Source organism: Halichoerus grypus, chromosome 3 (assembly GCF_964656455.1).
Source record: "Halichoerus grypus chromosome 3, mHalGry1.hap1.1, whole genome shotgun sequence".
In the NCBI taxonomy this organism is placed as follows: domain Eukaryota; kingdom Metazoa; phylum Chordata; class Mammalia; order Carnivora; family Phocidae; genus Halichoerus; species Halichoerus grypus.
This window is the reverse complement of record NC_135714.1, coordinates 169,718,415-169,736,660: the sequence shown is the minus strand read 5'-3', so window position 1 is coordinate 169,736,660 and position 18,246 is coordinate 169,718,415. Positions and strand designations below refer to the sequence as shown.

At 44.5% G+C, this 18,246-nt stretch overlaps 1 protein-coding gene across 6 annotated transcripts in view; it reads right to left on the bottom strand.

Moving 5' to 3' along the window:
• Positions 1-18,246, bottom strand: part of SLC20A2 (solute carrier family 20 member 2) — a 105,276-nt gene that overhangs the window by 21,184 nt on the left and 65,846 nt on the right. For all 6 annotated transcript variants that reach the window (XM_078069566.1, XM_036102319.2, XM_078069567.1 and 3 more), the window contains 4 exons: positions 16,489-16,585; positions 8,370-8,486; positions 4,242-4,445; positions 2,470-3,061 (listed from right to left, as the gene is read on the bottom strand). In XM_078069566.1, the coding sequence (XP_077925692.1) occupies positions 2,470-3,061; positions 4,242-4,445; positions 8,370-8,486; positions 16,489-16,585 (1,010 nt within the window). The remainder of the gene's footprint in view (positions 1-2,469; positions 3,062-4,241; positions 4,446-8,369; positions 8,487-16,488; positions 16,586-18,246) is intronic.

The window sequence follows — 18,246 nt, the reverse complement described above, 5'->3', positions numbered from 1 at the left end:
GTTTCCATGTCTCTGCTTACATTGCCCATCTGTTCTGGCATGATGCCTACTTTAGCCATTAGAACCCTTAGCATATTGGTCATAGGTGTTTTAAATTCCCAATCTGATCATTCTAATATCCCTTGCCATGACTGGTTCTGATGCTTGCGCTCTCTTCCAATTGTGCATTCTGCCGTTTGGTATGTCTTGTATTCTTTCTTGATAGGCAGACACGAGGTGCCAGGTAAAAGGAGCTGCTGTAAGTAGGCCTGCGGTGCTGTGGTGGAGAGGTACAGCAGGGCGGGGAAGGCTTCGCTAGTCCTGTGGTTAGATCTCAGTCTTTCCGTGAGGCTCTGCCTCTGGCCTGCGAACTTCCCAAGTATTTGTTTGTTTCTCCCCCTTCGTGTAGGACGGGATGGTTCACGTGGGCTAGGGTTTCCCTTCCTCCAGGTTAGGCTGTGATAAAACCCCAGCGGGCTAGGCTCTGGTTAACTAGTTTCCCCTGAGGGCAGCTTGTTAAGAGCACAGTGCTCTGGATATGTCAAAATGGTTACTTTGCCTCTCCCCTGTGATGGAAGTAGGAGGGGACTGTTTTCTCTCATTTTCACTGTGAGGAGCTGGTAGAGCTCCTAGTAGAGGTAAAACTGACAATTTGGGGGGGGGAGGGGGGGCTCTCCCTGGGGTCTTTACCCCTCACACTTGTCTCCACGGAGCCTCCAGGAATTCATCATTCCAGTTCAGGCTCTCCTGCCCGGCACTGGTCCCCACAGCACTTTCCACTCGCGAGTCTCCTCCATGACCCCCTGTACTTCTCTGTCTCTCCCGTACTTGGGGACAGCCGTCTGCCCTGGGTCCTCCTCTCTCTATGGATCCAAGATGGGTTGTTAATTTTTCAGTCTGCCCACTTTTTCACTTGTTGTGAGGATGGAGCAACAACCTCCGAGCTCCTGCGTGCGGAGCCCCCTGCAGGCCTTCGACGGCGGCCATCTGCAGGTCCAGTCTCCCCTTCTCAGCCCGCTCGACGCCGTGCAGGCAGAGTGGAGGCTGAGGGTCACAGACAGCTGCCGTTCGAGTCTGCTTCTCATTAGCTGTGTGATCCTGGGTCAGAAACGTCACATTTCTGAGCTTCAGATTCCCTGTCTTTGAAGGATACCACTTATGACCTCAAAGGACCGTTTTGAGATGGATTAGAGTAAGTTACAAATGGTTCAGCACTGAAGCCTGGGGTAAAGGTAATAACCTATGGTTAAAGGAACAGAAGCCTCTCTTCACTGTCGCGTTACTTCCAGAACCTTGCTTTTATCCGACCATGTCTGTACTCAGAAGCCTCAAAACCAGCCCCTGCACTGCAAGCCATTGCCCGAGACTCCAGCCTCCTGAAGCAGTCCCCACCGGACTCTTCCTGAGGACTTGCAATACTGCTCTGGGGTGGTTCGGTACTTTTCCATGTATGTTCTTTTAATCGCCCCAGCTGGAATTTAAACTCCCAAAGAACAGGGACCCAATTCAGAACACTTTACCAGTACCAGGGCTTCAGTGAACAATTTTTGATCAGGAGGAGGAGGAAGCAGAGTGGTGCTGGGGCGGGGGGGGCGGGCAGTCAAGAAACTAAGATAGGACAGAACATGATGCCTCAAAAGCAATAACACGGCGACACCTATGTAACAGTGAGTGGAACCTGAGATGTCCAGGCCTCTCGTCTGGGAGGACGACTTCTTTTAAAAAGAACAGACACTGAACCGCACCTGGTTAGGCAGAGTCTGGAAAGCCACAGCTATAGAATGCCAGTCATATATCTGCGCAGTAAGAACTACGACAACTGCATGTTTTCCTGATTTGGAAAAAAACACTAGGCCTGATGATAATTATAGTAATAGTAATAAAGAAAATACACAGATACTGACTATGTGAGGAGCACCGTCCTAAGCGCATTAAATTCAGCATCTCACTTAATCCTCCTGGAAACCCCATGAGGCTGGTACTAGTTTCACCCCCATTTTACAGATTGGGACACTGAGGCTTTGGGAAACTACACGGCTTATCTAGGGCTTCCCAGCTCGGAAGAAGAGAACAGAGACTCTCTACGTATTCCAGGCCTCCATGACCTGCGGACCTTACAGTCCACACTCTCTCCCTCCGTGGCCTCCTTGCTCTTCCTACGGTACCCAAGGCCCGCTCCTGCCTCAGGCCTTTGCACCTGCTGTCCTGGGACTGCTCTCCCACAGATGCTCACTCGGCTGGCTCCCTCAGCCCCTTCGGATCTCACCCAGCGAGCCCTAACTTGAGCAGCCTAGCCAGCACTGCAGTCCCCCAGGCGCTGCCATCCCCCTTCCTACCTTATTCTCCCCTTCGCACTTACACGGCCTAGCACACCACATATGCTACCGTCTGTCCACTCCCAGTGACAGGGGTCTTAGTCGGCTGTCCGCACAGCGCCTGGCCCGCAGGCAGACCCTCAGCACACACTTGCTGAACGAACGAATGACTTACCTCACGTCGTTGCCACCATGAGCGAAGGATCCGAAACAGGCAGTGAGGACCTGCAGGAAATGGAACAGGAGGTGGACCTCGGCTGTGTCCTTCTCCTCCTTCTCCTCCTCTGCAGGGTCCTCTCGGGGCTGGTCAGGATCGGTCAGCTCGGAGGCCAGCTTCATCTCCACACCTCCCTCATCGGCCTCGATCTCAGCTTCTGCGACCGCATTGCAGTAGCTCGAGTAGCTGTCATAGCGAAGCCTCTTCTTGGAGTAGGATACGGCATCAGCCACCAGCTTCTCGCTGTCCTCGGGCGCGGAGGACGAGTCGGCGGCCTTGAAGGTCGAGTGCACGGGCATCCCGCAGATGGCGGCCGTGTAGCAGGTGTAGCTGTTGTTCCGGCGCAGCAGCCGGTAGCTGTTCTCCGGGGCGGGCCGGTCCTCAGGGCCCCTGTCCGTGTGCATTCTGTGCAGCAGGTCCTTGTAGAGCCCCGAGTCTTTGTGCACCGTGTGGTACACGTGCCCGTCGCTCCGCGTGTGGCCGTCAAAGCCGAAGGTACCGTTGGAGATGGGCGATTTTGCAGAGCCGTGAGTCATGGACAGTGCCCTTCCTGGAAAGGGTTAATGAGAGTCTGATTTTCTAGCCTTTCGAATACAATTGGTTTCTGGAAGGGAATACTCCTCATGGTGGTTATCTCTGGAAATTAGGGTTATGGGGGATTTTCAATTTTTTCCTCATGGTGGTTATCTCTGGAAATTAGGGTTATGGGGGATTTTCAATTTTTTCCTCATGGTGGTTATCTCTGGAAATTAGGGTTATGGGGGATTTTCAATTTTTTCCACATGCTTTCTTTTCCACATTAACTATAAAGAACATGTAATATGGTTAAAATAAAAAAGGAAATTTGGAAACATACAAACTAATAATATGGCATTTGAAAATGATGCTATTTTTCTCTTAAAAAGTGTCTTCTAGAAATTACCACAGCACTCTTTCCTGTTTCTAGTAACCCATAAAGGGAGAATCCTTATAAGGAACTTATCTTGGGGAAACTTCATACATGAGGGACAAAATCCAGTTCACTGTGAGACAGATATTTTAGGTGCTCCTTAAAGGCCAATCATGACTGTCAGAGGCACTTATCTGTCAGATCATCTGTCAGATCAGTGGGGCAAAATCCATTTGCTTTCTTTGGGCCACGTCAGAGACCGCACCTACGGGAAGTGAAAGCAGGTGCCAGGGCGCCACCTTGCAGGGAGGCGGGGAGCTGCCCGGACAGGCTTGGCAGAGGCTGGTGCTTCACCCATCGTTCTCCACAAATGTTAGGAGACAAAAGAACCCCCCCGCCGCAGGACAATCTCGAAGTTTTCTGAGGTTCCTGTGATTCTACAGTAGGACGACCTCCTTGGTTCCAATTTCAGCTTTCCTCTGTGTCTTCCGGGAGGAAGGCACACTTAGCGAGCTGGAAGGGCCAAGCTCCGGCAGCTGGGAGGATGCGCGCACAGCTGGCCGAGCCCAGCCGCACGGAGGCAGTGCGGGCACGGTGTGCGGCCCCTCATGAGACCAGAAATAGCTCTTGGAAGACAATCACAGGCCCAGAGTGAGCCTGCTCCTGCTCTGTTGACTGCATGGTCTCCCGAGACATCTTTAGCCTGGGTTCTCCCAAAACATGAAACTGGGGAGCACTTTTGTGCATTAAGACCCAACCACCCATAGGCCGGCCTGGCTGGTGTCCCCCAGAACTGCCTTCTGCCAACCACGCAAACCCCAATCCTCTGCACACGTCTTACCATAGGAGGCCCGGGGGTGGTTTCCCACTGATGTGCCTTCCGAGGTCCCAGCCGGCTCCCCTGCCGGCCCCGTGAGAGGGACAGTGCTGTCGTCATTGGCCTTGGCACCTGGTAGCTCTTTAAATACCGGGGAATCCGCTTCCTGAATTTTCCCGAGGCTTTCATCGGACACTCGCGATAAAGCGGCTTCTTTTTGTAATTTGCCTAAAGAAAATATAGTCATAACTGAAAATGGTGAAATAGAGTTCTTGTTATTAAAAAATGAATATAAAAATGAATATTTCTCTTTATACTTCAGTAGTTACTTTGGAAATGAAAAAAAATAGTTATAGCTAGATAGAAAAAATAAAGTGGAGAGTTCAATTATCTGGGAAACTTGAGCCAGAAAAATTCAGCTACTGAGGACAAGAGGGGGGCTCAGGCCTCCGTTATCTCCTCCAAAACCAACAAATAGAGAGGGCTAGATCCGGTCCCCACGGTCCCTTCCAGGGCTTGCATTCTGTAATCCTACAACCATCTGGACTGGTCTTGTGTTTTCTTAAACTAACCTCAAAATCACTGAACTGTTTATCCTTTTTGTCTTCAGAGATATTAGTTATAGTCTGTTTGGTTTTCTTCTGTTCAATAAATTATTGGTCTCCGATTTCTTCAGGTCACCAAATCTTAGGAAACAAGTAAATCATCTTCCAAAAAGGAACAGAGAGATCCTACCTACTTTTAAAAATTCTTTACTTTCATAAGAGAGAAGGGAGTTTTTTAAAAGGCTGCTTGAAAGCTCTGTAGCATTCTTTTTAATCAGATCTGATAAGTGGTACGGCTGATTTAATGATCTCGCTACTTGTAAATTCTCCTGGGCAAATATCTAAGCTCTCACCTACAGGACTAAAATGCAAGTATTCTTCTCAGTTCCTCTGCTGGATACACTCACAGAATCTCCATCACCTCTCTCTCTCTATCTAGAGAGTCAGAAGAAACACACACACATCTTCCAAAACTACACTTCTGTTCTGTACTACAGGGAATGAAGAAAGGTACACACAGATCTCCGACCACAAGGTGCTTATAATCAAAATGGGAGAAGTAATATTTGTAAAGATTACAATAATAATTAAGCAAAAATTGTTAACACTTACATGATACAGGTTTCATTATTTTCTGCTTTTTATTAATGAGCACACCGAGGTACAGAGAGATTAAGCCATTTGCCCAGAGTCACCCAGGTGGTAAAATGCAGGTAGTTTAGCTCTATGGTCCATGTCCTTAATCACTAGTGTGTACTTAAAACAACTTGAACAAGAAATATATAGTGAAAATATCAAAATATGGCATTGGCAAAAAAAAAAAAAAAAAATCTCCTGGGAAGCCAGAACGGGGAGCAATATCAGTTTCCTGCTGTCATATTAATAGCCTTAAGCTGAAAAGCAAAGATTTTATAGTCTATTTGACAAGAATGTTCAGATAGTAGGAAAAGTCTTTAAACATCAAAGCATTTAAGTATGGGGTTAAATCAGGCCAGCGGCATGTTTTAAGAGGCTCATCTTAGGCGAGTACTCTGTATGAATAGAGGAGGTGATATTTATTCTCAGCAGAGAGCAGGGAGTGGGGCCACATGGGGGAAGCAGCAGCAGCTAGTTATCAACCCGTTATTGACGTGGCTTTACACCATTTAATCTGAACTTGTAGGTATATTAATGTGCATCTTTTTAGTTTTTGTTTGAATTTATATGCAGTAAGTTGACTATGTGCCTATGTGTGTGTCCGTCCTGATTCTAAGAGGTGTCTAGATCCATGTAACCCCCCCACAATCAGGATGCAGAGAGGTTCTATCATCTCCCAAAGCTCCCTGTGTAGTCAGACCCCCTGCCCAGCTCCTTGGCAACCACTGACCTGGTCTCTGTCCCTACAGTTTTGTCTGTTTCAGACTATCACATAAATGAAACCACAGAATTTGTGATTTTTATAAAAATTTTAAAAAGGGGAAAAAAACTTTTGTTAGTGGGTGAAACAAAGAATTTTTAGATGTGACACCCAAAACACAATTTATAAAAAAAGTTGGTAAACCGCACTTCATCAAGATTAAAAACTATTGCTCTGTGAGAAACACTATTAAGGGAATGAAAAGACAAGCTACAGATTGGGAGGAAGTATTTGCAAATCCTCTGACAAAGGACTTGTATTCAGAACACAGAGAAATCTTCGAAAATAGCGCAGTTACAAAATGAGCAAAAAATTTGAACACACACTTCATCAGTAAAGCTATATAAATGGCAAATAAGTCCATGGAAAGGCACTCCACATTGTTAGTCATCATGGAAGTGCAAATTAAAATCACGAGATACCACTACACACCAATCTGAATGGCTCAAAAAAATATGGACAAATTTTATGCATTTTATTTTTTTCCCTAAAAGTCTTATCACTTTCTATTTTCATTTAAATCTATGATGCGCTTTGAGTTGTTTTTTTTTTACAGGTGTGAGGCTTAAGTCGAGGTTCTTTTTTTTGCATATAGACGTCCAAATGTTCTAATACCATTTGTTGAAAGATGTCTCTTTCTCCACTGCAGTGCCTCTGTACTTTGTTGAAAAATAATGTGCTGTATTTGTGTGGGTCTATTTCTGGACTCTAGTCTGTTCTATTAATGTGGGTTATCTTTTCACTCATTCCACATGGTCTGGTTGCTTTATATTAAGTCTGAGTCGAGTAGTATGAATCCTCCAACTTGTTCTTTTTTAAAATTGTTTTTGGCTATTCTAGTTCCTTTACCTTTCCACATAGATTTTAAAAGTAACTTCTCTACATCTACCACATATCTTGTTGGGATTTTAATTTAAAATGTATTAAATCTAGAGGGCAATTTGACTAGAACTGACATCGTAACTCTACTGGGTTTTCCACTTCATGAATATGGTATGTCTCCTCATTTGTTTTGCTCTTCTTTGAAATATGGGTTTTCAAAGTCAGATATGTCCACACTAAAACACAATTGTAAGGCACACACTGAGGCCAAAAGTAAATACTTCTTTTCTTTTGAGAACCCTATAAAAGCATGTGGCCTCAAGGCTTGGAATTATGTTGCTAGTGACAGAAAAACAACTCTGGCAACTTTCTGACCCATATTCTTCTTTTTAAAAAAATTGTTTATGTCGAGGTGTAATTTATACATAATAAAATTCATATATTTTAAGTGTACAGGCAGATGACCTGTGATGAATGAGTACACCCTAAAAACACTCCCCCAACTGGGAGAGAGAACATTTCCATGTCCCTGGAATGTTCCCATGTGCCCCTTTGCCATCAGTCTCCTGAAACTCCCCACCATCTCCAGCACCCACTGGTTTCTATTGCTATAGATTAATTTTCCCTAGAATCATACAGTACGTACTGTTTTGTAGCTGGCTTCTTTTGCTCAAAACAATGTCTGTGAAATTCATTATGTTGTGGGTAGTTCATTCTCTTGAGTGCTAAGCAGGCTTCTACTCTATGAATATACCACAATTTGGTTATCCTTTCACCTATTTAGGAACACTAGGGCTGTTTCTAGTTTCTGGCTATTAGGACAGAATGATTGCATACAAGTCTTTTTATGGATGTGTATATTCATTTTTCTTGGATAAATTCCTAGGAGTGGAATTACTGGGTCATGTGGTAAATGTATGCTTAACTTTACAGGAAACTTCTAATTTCCAAAGTGGTTGTACCATTTTTCACCATAAATGCATGAAAATTCTATTATTCCACTTCTTCATCAACAGTTCAAAATACTAGTTTATTTAGTTTTAGCCAATCCTGTGGGTGTGAACTAATATCTTATTATCGTGTTAATCTGCATTTCCCTGAAGACTAATGTTTTTCATCAGGCTGGTAGAAACTGACCAAACAGTCAACTTCCAGTTATCCGAGGCAACCAGGACCTTACTGCTCACTCAAGTCACAAGTGACCAAGAAAAAGTTTGAGCGGGAAAGCAGTCAGGAGCCAAGAGACAAGGATGGGGCATGTATCTCAGTGCTATGTTCTAGAATTATCCATGTTTTCAGTTTCCTGTGTTAGTAAGGGTGATTATGGATTATATCTGAAGCCCCAGGAACCAGGGATTTTGTAAATCAGAGGAATAAAAAAGCCCTTACCTGCTATTTTCCTCCGCATCCATGGACACACAAAGAGCCATACAAAAAGGGCAAACAGCAGCGCAACACCAAAGGAGATGAGTGCTATTGCCCATATGGGAAGGACCAGACCAAGCACTGGGAAGGAAGAAGGACAGTCGTGTTGTCAGTGGATACTTTCTGAAAGGTCAAGCCTCATATCAACATACTTTACATTTCTTAAATCCAAAATGAATCACCTGGACTTTATATTTAATAAAACTCTCAACCCAAAAAAAATATGCTATAGTTTTGGGGGTAGGAAGCTGTGTGTTTAAGACACACTACACCTTGTCAATATGTGGTTAAACTGAGTAGTAAGCCAACTATTAACATTTTACCAATGTGGCGCAAACAGTGTATTAACTTGGAATAAAACCATTTACACATTATCTCAACAGCAAGATTCCAGAGTGGACAAGCACGGCCAAGAAGGACTCTGCTGTCTTCCGCCCTGCCACTGGCCCCCTCCAGGGAAGCGAGAAGCTGAGGTCTGGAACCCTCACTGCACACAGCTGCTGACTGCTGCCTGTTTGGGTTTCTGAGGAGTCAGCAGCTCTGCTTTAAATGGCCATGACACTCTGACCACATACACAAACCTTTTTAAAGTCAGCTTGGAAACAAAAGTTTTTTCAAAAGACATTGACCTTCGAACTTAACTCTTCTTTGAAGTGTCAACTCATGGAATTACAACATAAAAAACTTTTCATTAAAATTCAATAATGCGCACTAAGTTGCAATTACATTAGCCAATAAAAAGGCAGAAGTGCACGTGGCTTAGGAACATCACATTTTCCTGGCACTGTACTGTCTCCAGAACTCATCACTCTGCATTCTGTACATCTTCTGTCACTGGTGGCAACAGGCAACATTTCACCCACATTCACAGGTTTTCAACTTAAAAAAGCATGCTTGCACAGGAACGAGCAGACGTGTACAAGAATACTTCCGTGGCATTATTTGTAACAGTAAGAATATGTGAGACAACAAATACCTGCATCATTATGGAAACGTGAAATGATTATAAGACAGAGTCATAAAAATGAGGTAGATCTCTATATACTGATAAGGAAGAGGCCCACAATCTAGTAAGTAAGAAAGGCTGCCTGGATGTATACCAGGATCCAATTCATGTTTAAAAAAGAAAACCCCGTATTTATACTCTTACCACACGCACAAGTGTGTAGAAGCAGTTCTGGAATGACACAATGGCTACTCCTGTGGAGACAGGAAGTCGGGGGGGTTCTCACCTCTCATTGCATGTACTGTCGTAACGTTAACTTGGACAACAAATGATAAGCATGTCACTTTTGTAAATTGTTAAACATGTTTTAAAAGTTTTAAAGGAATAAACTATTTAAAACCTTGCTCTTTGCTCTTGGATTAAATAAATATTTAATGATGCAGGCTTTGTTACACTGTTAACCATTTCATACGTACAAACCCACTCAAAGTTATTCAATTAAGGTATTATTAAACATTTCGGTAACTGTAAGAGGTAGAATGGGTAGTTAATACTGTAAGTGAGAGCCAGGATTAGCATATATAAATAGGAAAAACAAAAACCCAGAATCACCTAACTTAATTATAGCTAAGGAGTCACTGGTGGGAGTACAGACGCTCAGGAGCTAGACTATTCCAGTCCTAACGCTCACTCCGACGTCAGAAAGCTGTGGATTCAGGGGGGGCTGTGCCCTGTTAGCTGGCAGCCCAGCTCCAGCTCAGGCTCTGCCCCTCAATCTGCCGCCTGTAAAACCACTCGGGCTCCCCTTACTGCGCTGTGCCCGTGGGTCCTGGCTTCCTGCCTTCTGCTCTACAACTTCACGTCAGCGTCTTAATACATGTGATAAAAGATCACGCCAAAGCTGGTTCTTGCCGAACTGAGCAGTAACTGGTAATTACCAACATCGAACCGATCAACTGAGAACAGTACCAATCACTCTTATAGCTTAAAAGTATTTTTTTTTTTTATTTGAGAGAGAGAGATCATGAGCAGGGGGGGAAGGGTAGAGGGAGAAGCAGACTCCCTGCTGAGCAGGGAGCCCGATATAGGGCTTGATCCCAGGACCCCGGCAGACGCTTAACCAACTGAGCCACCCAGGCACCCCAAGTATTGGGTTTTCGAAGAGGTTTCCTCTGTGCCTTCTGGTTTAGTTGGTGATAAACTTGTTAACTGTGCCACTGGCAGCTTCATTGTGTGAATCTGCTGGAAGAGAGGCAAGCCCTGGATGCTGTGGGAAGAGAGAAACAATCTCTTCATAGGTTTTATGTATTATCTACCTCTCTATAATCTATCTAGCTATTTTAAATGAGTGAGCACGTTTGCTCTCGGGGACTATTTTTTTCCATCCGTGCTGAGCACAGCCCACAACAAAAGCAGAGAAGGGCTGCTTTCTGTGTTCCTTCCAAGCCCATCTCCACGCTTTCTGCTGGCGTCCCATGGGAATCCTGAGGTGTCAGGAGCAACATCCAAAAAAGAGAAACTGAGGCTGGCTACAAGACTTTTGATCCTTGGTGTAGACAATAAGCCACAGCACCACCTGCCTTTGTAGCTCTATCACCACAATCTCTTTTGCCATCAGTTTGGCCTGTGAAGTGGCCAGAAAGCTCTGCAATCCCCCTGCTAAGTCACGGGAAACTGGTAGGGAGAGTCGGGGGTAAACACATCACTGAGGGTGGAAGTGGGGGAGAGACAGTAAGAAAATCAAGGAAAAGAAAAACGGAAGGAACGCGGGAAGATGGGGAAAGTCACTGATAGTGAGAGCAGAGAGGAGCAGAATGGGGACAGAATTTGGATCTGACCAAATTATTCCAGCAATTTAGTAATGTACCAGGGCAGCAAATGAACACAAAGATTCACATGCAAACGGACAGTTACGTCACACAGCTGTGATTGGTACTGAATATATAAAATCGAGTTTCACAGATAACAAATAGTTAAGTACAAAAATTCAGTGTAGGGGGCGCCTGGATGGCTCAGTCGGTTCAGGTCATGGTCCCAAGGTCCTGGGATCAAGCCCCACATCAAGCTCCTTGCTCTGCAGGGAGCCTGCTTCTCCCTCTCCCACACCCCCTGCTTGTGTTCCCTCTCTCACTGTGTCTCTCTCTGTCAAATAAATAAATAAATAAAATATTTAAAAAAAATTCAGTGTAGAAAGGCACTTAAATCAATGCACATCCAAGGCAAAACTTTTGACAAAACTCCTTTGCCTTGTCTTCCTGTGAGGATCTCAAACTGTTTTCCAATAATCATGAACCTTAAACTAGCAGTAAGACACGGGGCGCCTCTTCACTCCGTGGACACGGTGTGAATGCTCCTTTCCCTGGGCCAGGAGCGGCCTCAGGAGCCCACACGGACACCCACACGGACACTGGGGCTGCGAGGCCCAGCCCTCCGGCCCAGGCACTCGACGGCCATGCAGCTCAAGCTCCTTCGGCCGTGCAGCTCAAGCTCCTTCCAGTTTCTCAACAGCTGGGACGTGATGAACAGGGATGCAGCTCTAACCTCAAACATCTTTACAGTTCCATCTCAAATCCCCCTAAGATCAGAATATGCAGGAGACTCTTCAGAAACACTATCTTCTGGGTTCATTATTTTGTTACACCTCTCGTTTTTCACCTATGACGGCCATTATTAGAATCTACAGAATAAATACAACTCCTATAAAACCAATAGCATGTTAAGTATATTACTTCCCTTATACCCCTACTCCTCAGCATCGCTCTAAAGCCTTTCTTCTTCTTCTCTAATTTTATAAATAACATATGCTTATTATGAAAATATCAGTACAAAACTGTATGATGTACAAATATGAAAATTCCTCATCACTCTTCTTTCTTGAACCTACTTTCTAGAGAAACACTGTTAACTATTTTGTGTGTCTCTTTCCAGGTATTTTCTAAATATAAACATACAGTGTAGAATGTTTTTGAGAATCTCTTTCTTCCTTTTTTAAAAAAAATGAGCAGATGTAGGATCATACTGTATATATTGTTCTGTGATTTCATTTCCCCTATACAATACATTGTGGACATCTCTCCACAGTCACACACACACACACACACCCCTCTACCTCACGTGCAGATGCTGATGCTGCCGGGCGGGGGACCACGCTTCAACTCGGAAGTTAAACACAACCGCCAGGGGCATACTTAGCCTATCAGCTCTGACAGCTCAAAGAAGCATGCAATGAATTTCAGCACTCACAAAACTGGGTCCCACACAACTGAAGACTTTTTCAGTACAAATAAACCTCAGGCTTATATCCAACCCAAGTGAGCACTTTATTTCCTAAAGTTATTTTTGCTTCTTGCAAATTATTTTTTTAAGGACAAAAATGCAGAGACAGTTTTTTAAAGTGCTCAGGCTTTGAAGTAGAAGAATGACTTTTATTTGAGAAGTGATGTCAAATACAAAGTAAAACAAATCAAACTCAGCCTAAGATATAAACAAGTTCAAAATAATTTAGAATGGAGGAGCAGATGAAATCAAAACACAGCACTAGATCTCAACAGCCAACGAGCCCCACTGAAGTTATGTCCATGCGTAAAAATGCTATTTATCAAAAGTTCTTACAGCTGAAACAGGGTAAGATTAATGCCGCTACTCATTTATTAGAGAATTTCGTTCCTTCCTTTTACCTCTGAGGCACTTACATGTTGAACGGAAATGTTCTAAGGAAGGAAGGGAACTAGGAGGAATAAATTCCAGACCAGCAGGAAGGCAGACAGATTTTGAAAGGAGGATGACTGAGTCACCGTCGAAGGGACCCTTCTCAGCTGAGCCTTATCACCAAATATGACACCACTGTTATGAAGCAGAGTTCCCGCGTGAGGGAGGAGTAGACAAAGTCCACTTTGAAGGGCAAAAGTTAACCTTTGTTTAAAGAAACAGAAGATCTGGACGCACCTACTGGATAGTCTACAAACATGCCCCAGGAACCAAAATATTAGCAAAGTCCTTTCTGACTCAGTGGGGAAACAAAATGACCTTCTTATCTTTCTTTCTCCTCTAGGTAACCCCCCCCGCCGCCCCCGGAAAACTTCAAGTAAGCTTTCCAAACCAACATGTGTGGAAAAAATAAAAAGATAGGATGAGTCAGGATATGCTGGCAACTTAAGGCGGAAAAGATGAGGCTACTTATGATTGACAGTCACAAAATAGCCCTAACACATATTACGAGTCACTATGGGCCAGGCACCATGTGTGCACCCTGCCTGCACTGTCTCACATCGTGTGGTGGCCCTTTCACGGAAGTCCTCCTGCTGTCCTCACTTTATCGTGACGCACAGAGGCTCAGAGAGGTAGGATGTGACGTTCCTGACAGCCCGGCTGCCCAACCAAAGTCCTTAATGTTAACTCCAGCACTGGGACTACTGTCTGTGCTCTCAAATGAGGAATGATCTTTGAGATTCTTGTGCAGATGTTTTAATATCCCTAACTAAAGAAGTAGCTACCCTCTTTATACTCCCTGTCTATTAAATATATCTGAAAGACATAGAACCAGGTTTCTAAGTATTAGAAGCCTTTTTTTTTTTTTTTTTTTTTGAGAGAAAGAGAGAGCAAGAGAGTGAGCTGGGGCAGGGGCAGAGGGAGAGAAAGAATCCTAAGCAGGCTCCATGCCCGGCGAGGCCGCTGCGGGGCTCGATCTCACAACCCTGAGATCATGACCTGAGCCAAAATCAAGAGTTGGACGCTTAACCAACTGAGCCACCCGGGTGCCCCTATTAGAAGCCATTTGTAAAGAGAGTGAAAAGAAAGGAAAGAATGTATAAAGGTTGGTGTATTTTAAGTAGGCTCCATGCCCAGCACTGACTGTCATTAATGGTGACAGACGGGACCAGGACCTGTATAGCAGGTGTCCGACCCGTGCTGTGTCACGTGTCAGTGTAATGCCACCCCGCAGAACCCAGGGCTCGGGACTAGGATTCTCTACCTCACTAGTTCTATGCCCTTGCAGACTCAGCCCTGTTGCGCTTCACTTCCCTGTCTGCACCGCCAGTGTCCCAGAGGAGCTCAGGGGACCAAAAGGATTAATTCACGTGTAATTCGGCTCACTAAAATTCAGCATTTATATTCTTTATTTCTTACAACCTCCCTATGAAGTACTGATATTATCCTTAGTGTCTCATCCATCATACAGTTTCATTTTCTCTACAGTATTTACTACTCCACTCAGAAGATTCTTTCAGCAAAACTGCAGTGAACGATGAGGAAACAAGAAAGAAGTGATGGAAAAAATTAGGCCAAGTATAGAAAAAGGCAAATTTTAATTAAAATCACACAGTTGACTTCTGACATTCAGAAGAACCACCAGGAGCAAGAAGAATAGAGAATAGAAAAAAACAAAATGCAGAAATAAAAATAAATCATCCTGATTTATAGCAATTCACATTTCCGGGACATGGTACTCCAAAGGCCTTGGCAGCCTCCCCTTAGTCCCGGACATCACTGAGCCGAGAGGTGGCGGCTGACACCCGCTGGGCTTTTCCTTCTGCTACCTGGTGCTCCGGGCGCCGATATAAAGTTAAGAACAAGACTCCGGAGGAGCGAGGAGATGGGAGGCTCACAGCAGCGCCGAGATGGCTCTCTCCCTTCCTGGCGCTACAGGGCCAGCCGAGCACCATGTGCATGCTTTGGGAGATTCAACTTGGTGGTGGGATTAACTTTGTGTGTGGAGCTGTGTTCTCCCCGCCTCTAATTTTCTTATATATTGAGAAGACAGTCTGTGACACACACCCTTCCCAGCCCATGAATTACAAAACCTCCAGGGCCACCAGGCTGCTGATATCTGAGGCTAGGGTTCCATCCCTCTCTGGCTCTCCTCGTCCCCATGACCTTCAGCTTTGTGCTTTTTCCTTAAGGCAGCTGTGACGCTCTACCTCCGGGCTCCCACCCAAAGTCTGGAAGTCCTGATCATGAGCATTTAAACCCTGAAGATCAACATTTTGAATGCTGCAGGGAGGCCAAAGCAGAAAGTTATATAATGTTAACATTCATTCAGAAAGTTTCTTATTTGCAGTACTTACACAAACATAATTATATATGTCTAATAAAATAAAATCTGAGAAACATGGCCTTGAGGACAGCGAGTTTGAAGAATCAATAAGGACATTCCCCCACTTTGGAAGAGGGCACTTCTCAACTATGTTATGACATGCTATTTAGGGGAAATTTTATCTTTTTGAACAGAAAGAGGGAGATTTTTGTCAAATACGGCCAATAACTGAATCTTAATCCATAAAGAACATTAACAAGAAGAAAAATAACACAAACTAACATATCTGCTGACTCCAGATATCCCCACAGAAATAGGTATATTTGGGATCTCACAGTAGGAGGCCACCACAAAGGGAAACAGGAGGAATCCTCTCTACCAAAACATGTACAGGAGTATTTAATTAGATGCTCACCCATACTGAAATGTTTGCCAAAGGAATACCATATATGTTTTTCTTTAGCCAGCCAAAATGCAAAAGAAAACACCTTTTAACCCTGCCCCACCCCACCCCAAAGCCCTGAAGACCTTGTAAAAAGAACAAATGCCATCAGAATGGGAAGAAGTAATTCTGAAAATTAAATCACCCACTGGTTTCAGCATCTTAAAAAAAGGGGGGGTAGCTTCTACTCACTGGATTCTTTGGTCAGACAAATGCCAGGGAGTTTGGCATTTGCGCTATGGGCCACGTCAGAGCTTCCCCTGCGTGTCACCGATGAGTGGCCGCTCCTGTTCAGGTGCGCCCCCCCCGCCCCCCGCCCCAGACTCCTCCGCGGCTCAGGGGGGTGCGTGGCGTTAGATCCTGTGCAGAAGAAGGCTGCTCCGGTTCGGTTACACAGCAGCGCAAACAGCAGAATGAGGATTTCAAATTTCTTTTTTCACTTGAAAGTCTGTTTGTTGCCTTTGTCCTTTACATACCTCTTGAGTATTTAAAACAAGGACATGCATTTACTACTCTTTTTCCTACTCCATAATGAGCATGAATGATGCTTTTTTTTACTGTCAGCCAACAACAGTGCTGGCACCAAATAAACCAATACTGTGAAGTCTAACGGTAATAATACGCCTTGCCTGCTGGATTTAAGCTTCCAAGGAATTCTTACCTGGTGCTCCCGTGTACATGATGGAAAACACATTTATTGCTATTGTAGCAGCATAGAACACTGGGAGTGCCCGCAGGCCATTGGGAACAGGGTCCTCCTGTACGATAATGAGATAAAGTGGAAGGTCAGGATTCAGGAAGCCTCTGGAGCCAACACAGGCGAAATGACAGAAAACACTGTTACGAGGAAGTCTTCCAAACGGCGGTGTGGCCAAAACAGCGGGCCGTGTCACTGCCGTGTGATCTGCTGCACATCAGCTTGGGCCGGGTCTCCTACACAAATACTGTTTCAGAGCACTATTGTGGCCAGCAGACACGCTGCGGTGCTGGAATCACATGAGCTGATGTCAGAGTTAGAAACAGAGAAGAACTGTGAGGTTAGGCCAGTTCTTGGGGACTGAAACCCAGAGCTCAACATCTACCTCAAAACCCGTGGTGCTCACTACTCCAGCTAAGGTCAGGTTTGGCCCTGAAAATCCACTTGCAACCAATATTTTGAGACTTGGCCCTCGGAGGATGCTCTAAGAGAGCCAAGTGACTTAAACACCACTGCGTGACTGTGAGATTTTACTTCACCCTATTACACAATACATTTTAGCTCTATTAAAATGTATAAAGCAAATGTATTACCATGTGTTGTGATTTTTAAGATCTTTTCATAAAGCGTAGTATTTAACCTTCAACTACTGAAAGTTGAAAAGAACTGTGGGTTGTTTGTCTAATAAAACATTTACCTGCAACTTTAGGCTTCTGGTACATTCCCTAAATCTAATAATTTAACAAGAATGGTACTGCATATGTTTTACACTAAATAATATCTGAGAGAATATCTGAAATGGAAGGTTGGTTTTTTTTTTATAAATTTGTTATTTTTTTTAAATTTTTTTTAAAAGATTATTTATTTATTTATTTATTTATTTATTTATTTATTTATTTGACAGAAAGAGAGACAGCGAGAACACAAGCAGGGGGAGTGGGAGAGGGAGAAGCAGGCTTCCCGCTGAGCAGGGAGCCCGATGCGGGGCTCGATCCCAGGACCCTGGGATCGTGACCTGAGCCAAAGGCAGATGCTTAACGACTGAGCCACCCAGGTGCCCCTGCATTGGAAGGTTTTAAGCAGATCTACAGAAGATTTTGAGGCAAAAAGATGGACTGGGGGAATGCCTGGGTGGCTCAGTGGGTTAAGCGTCTGCCGTCAGCTCAGGTCATGATCCCATGGTCCTGGGATCGAGTCCTGCATCGGGCTCCCTGCTCATCCGGGAGTTTGCTTCTCCCTCTCTCTCTGCTCTGCCTGCTTGTGCACTCTCTCTCTGACAAATAAATAAATAAAACTTAAAAAAAACCATGGACTGGGAACTCAATACAGCCCTGGCACATTAGATGTCACTTAAATAATTCAAGAAAGGACTAATTTCTAATAACCGTGTAAGACCCCAGTATTTATATGACTCTGCCACCCACCCGTGATGAAAGGAAAATGAGATCTAACAACTGCTGTGGGTTACGGGAGTAAGGAGAAATAGAGACTAAGATTCTTACTATCAAATGCAAACATGTATGGAAATCAAGTGTGTCTGCAGAACAGTACAAACCATTAAGAACCTATTCTGGAATGTCTCAAGTAGCCATCAGCACTTGTCAAGAGGCTTGGGTTGAATGGTAATGAGGCAGAAGGACCAGTAAGAGCAGGGGTCGCACGGGATTCAACTGCATGAGACTCATAGCCGGACCAGTGAACAGGAAGCAGCCAGGAGCCAGG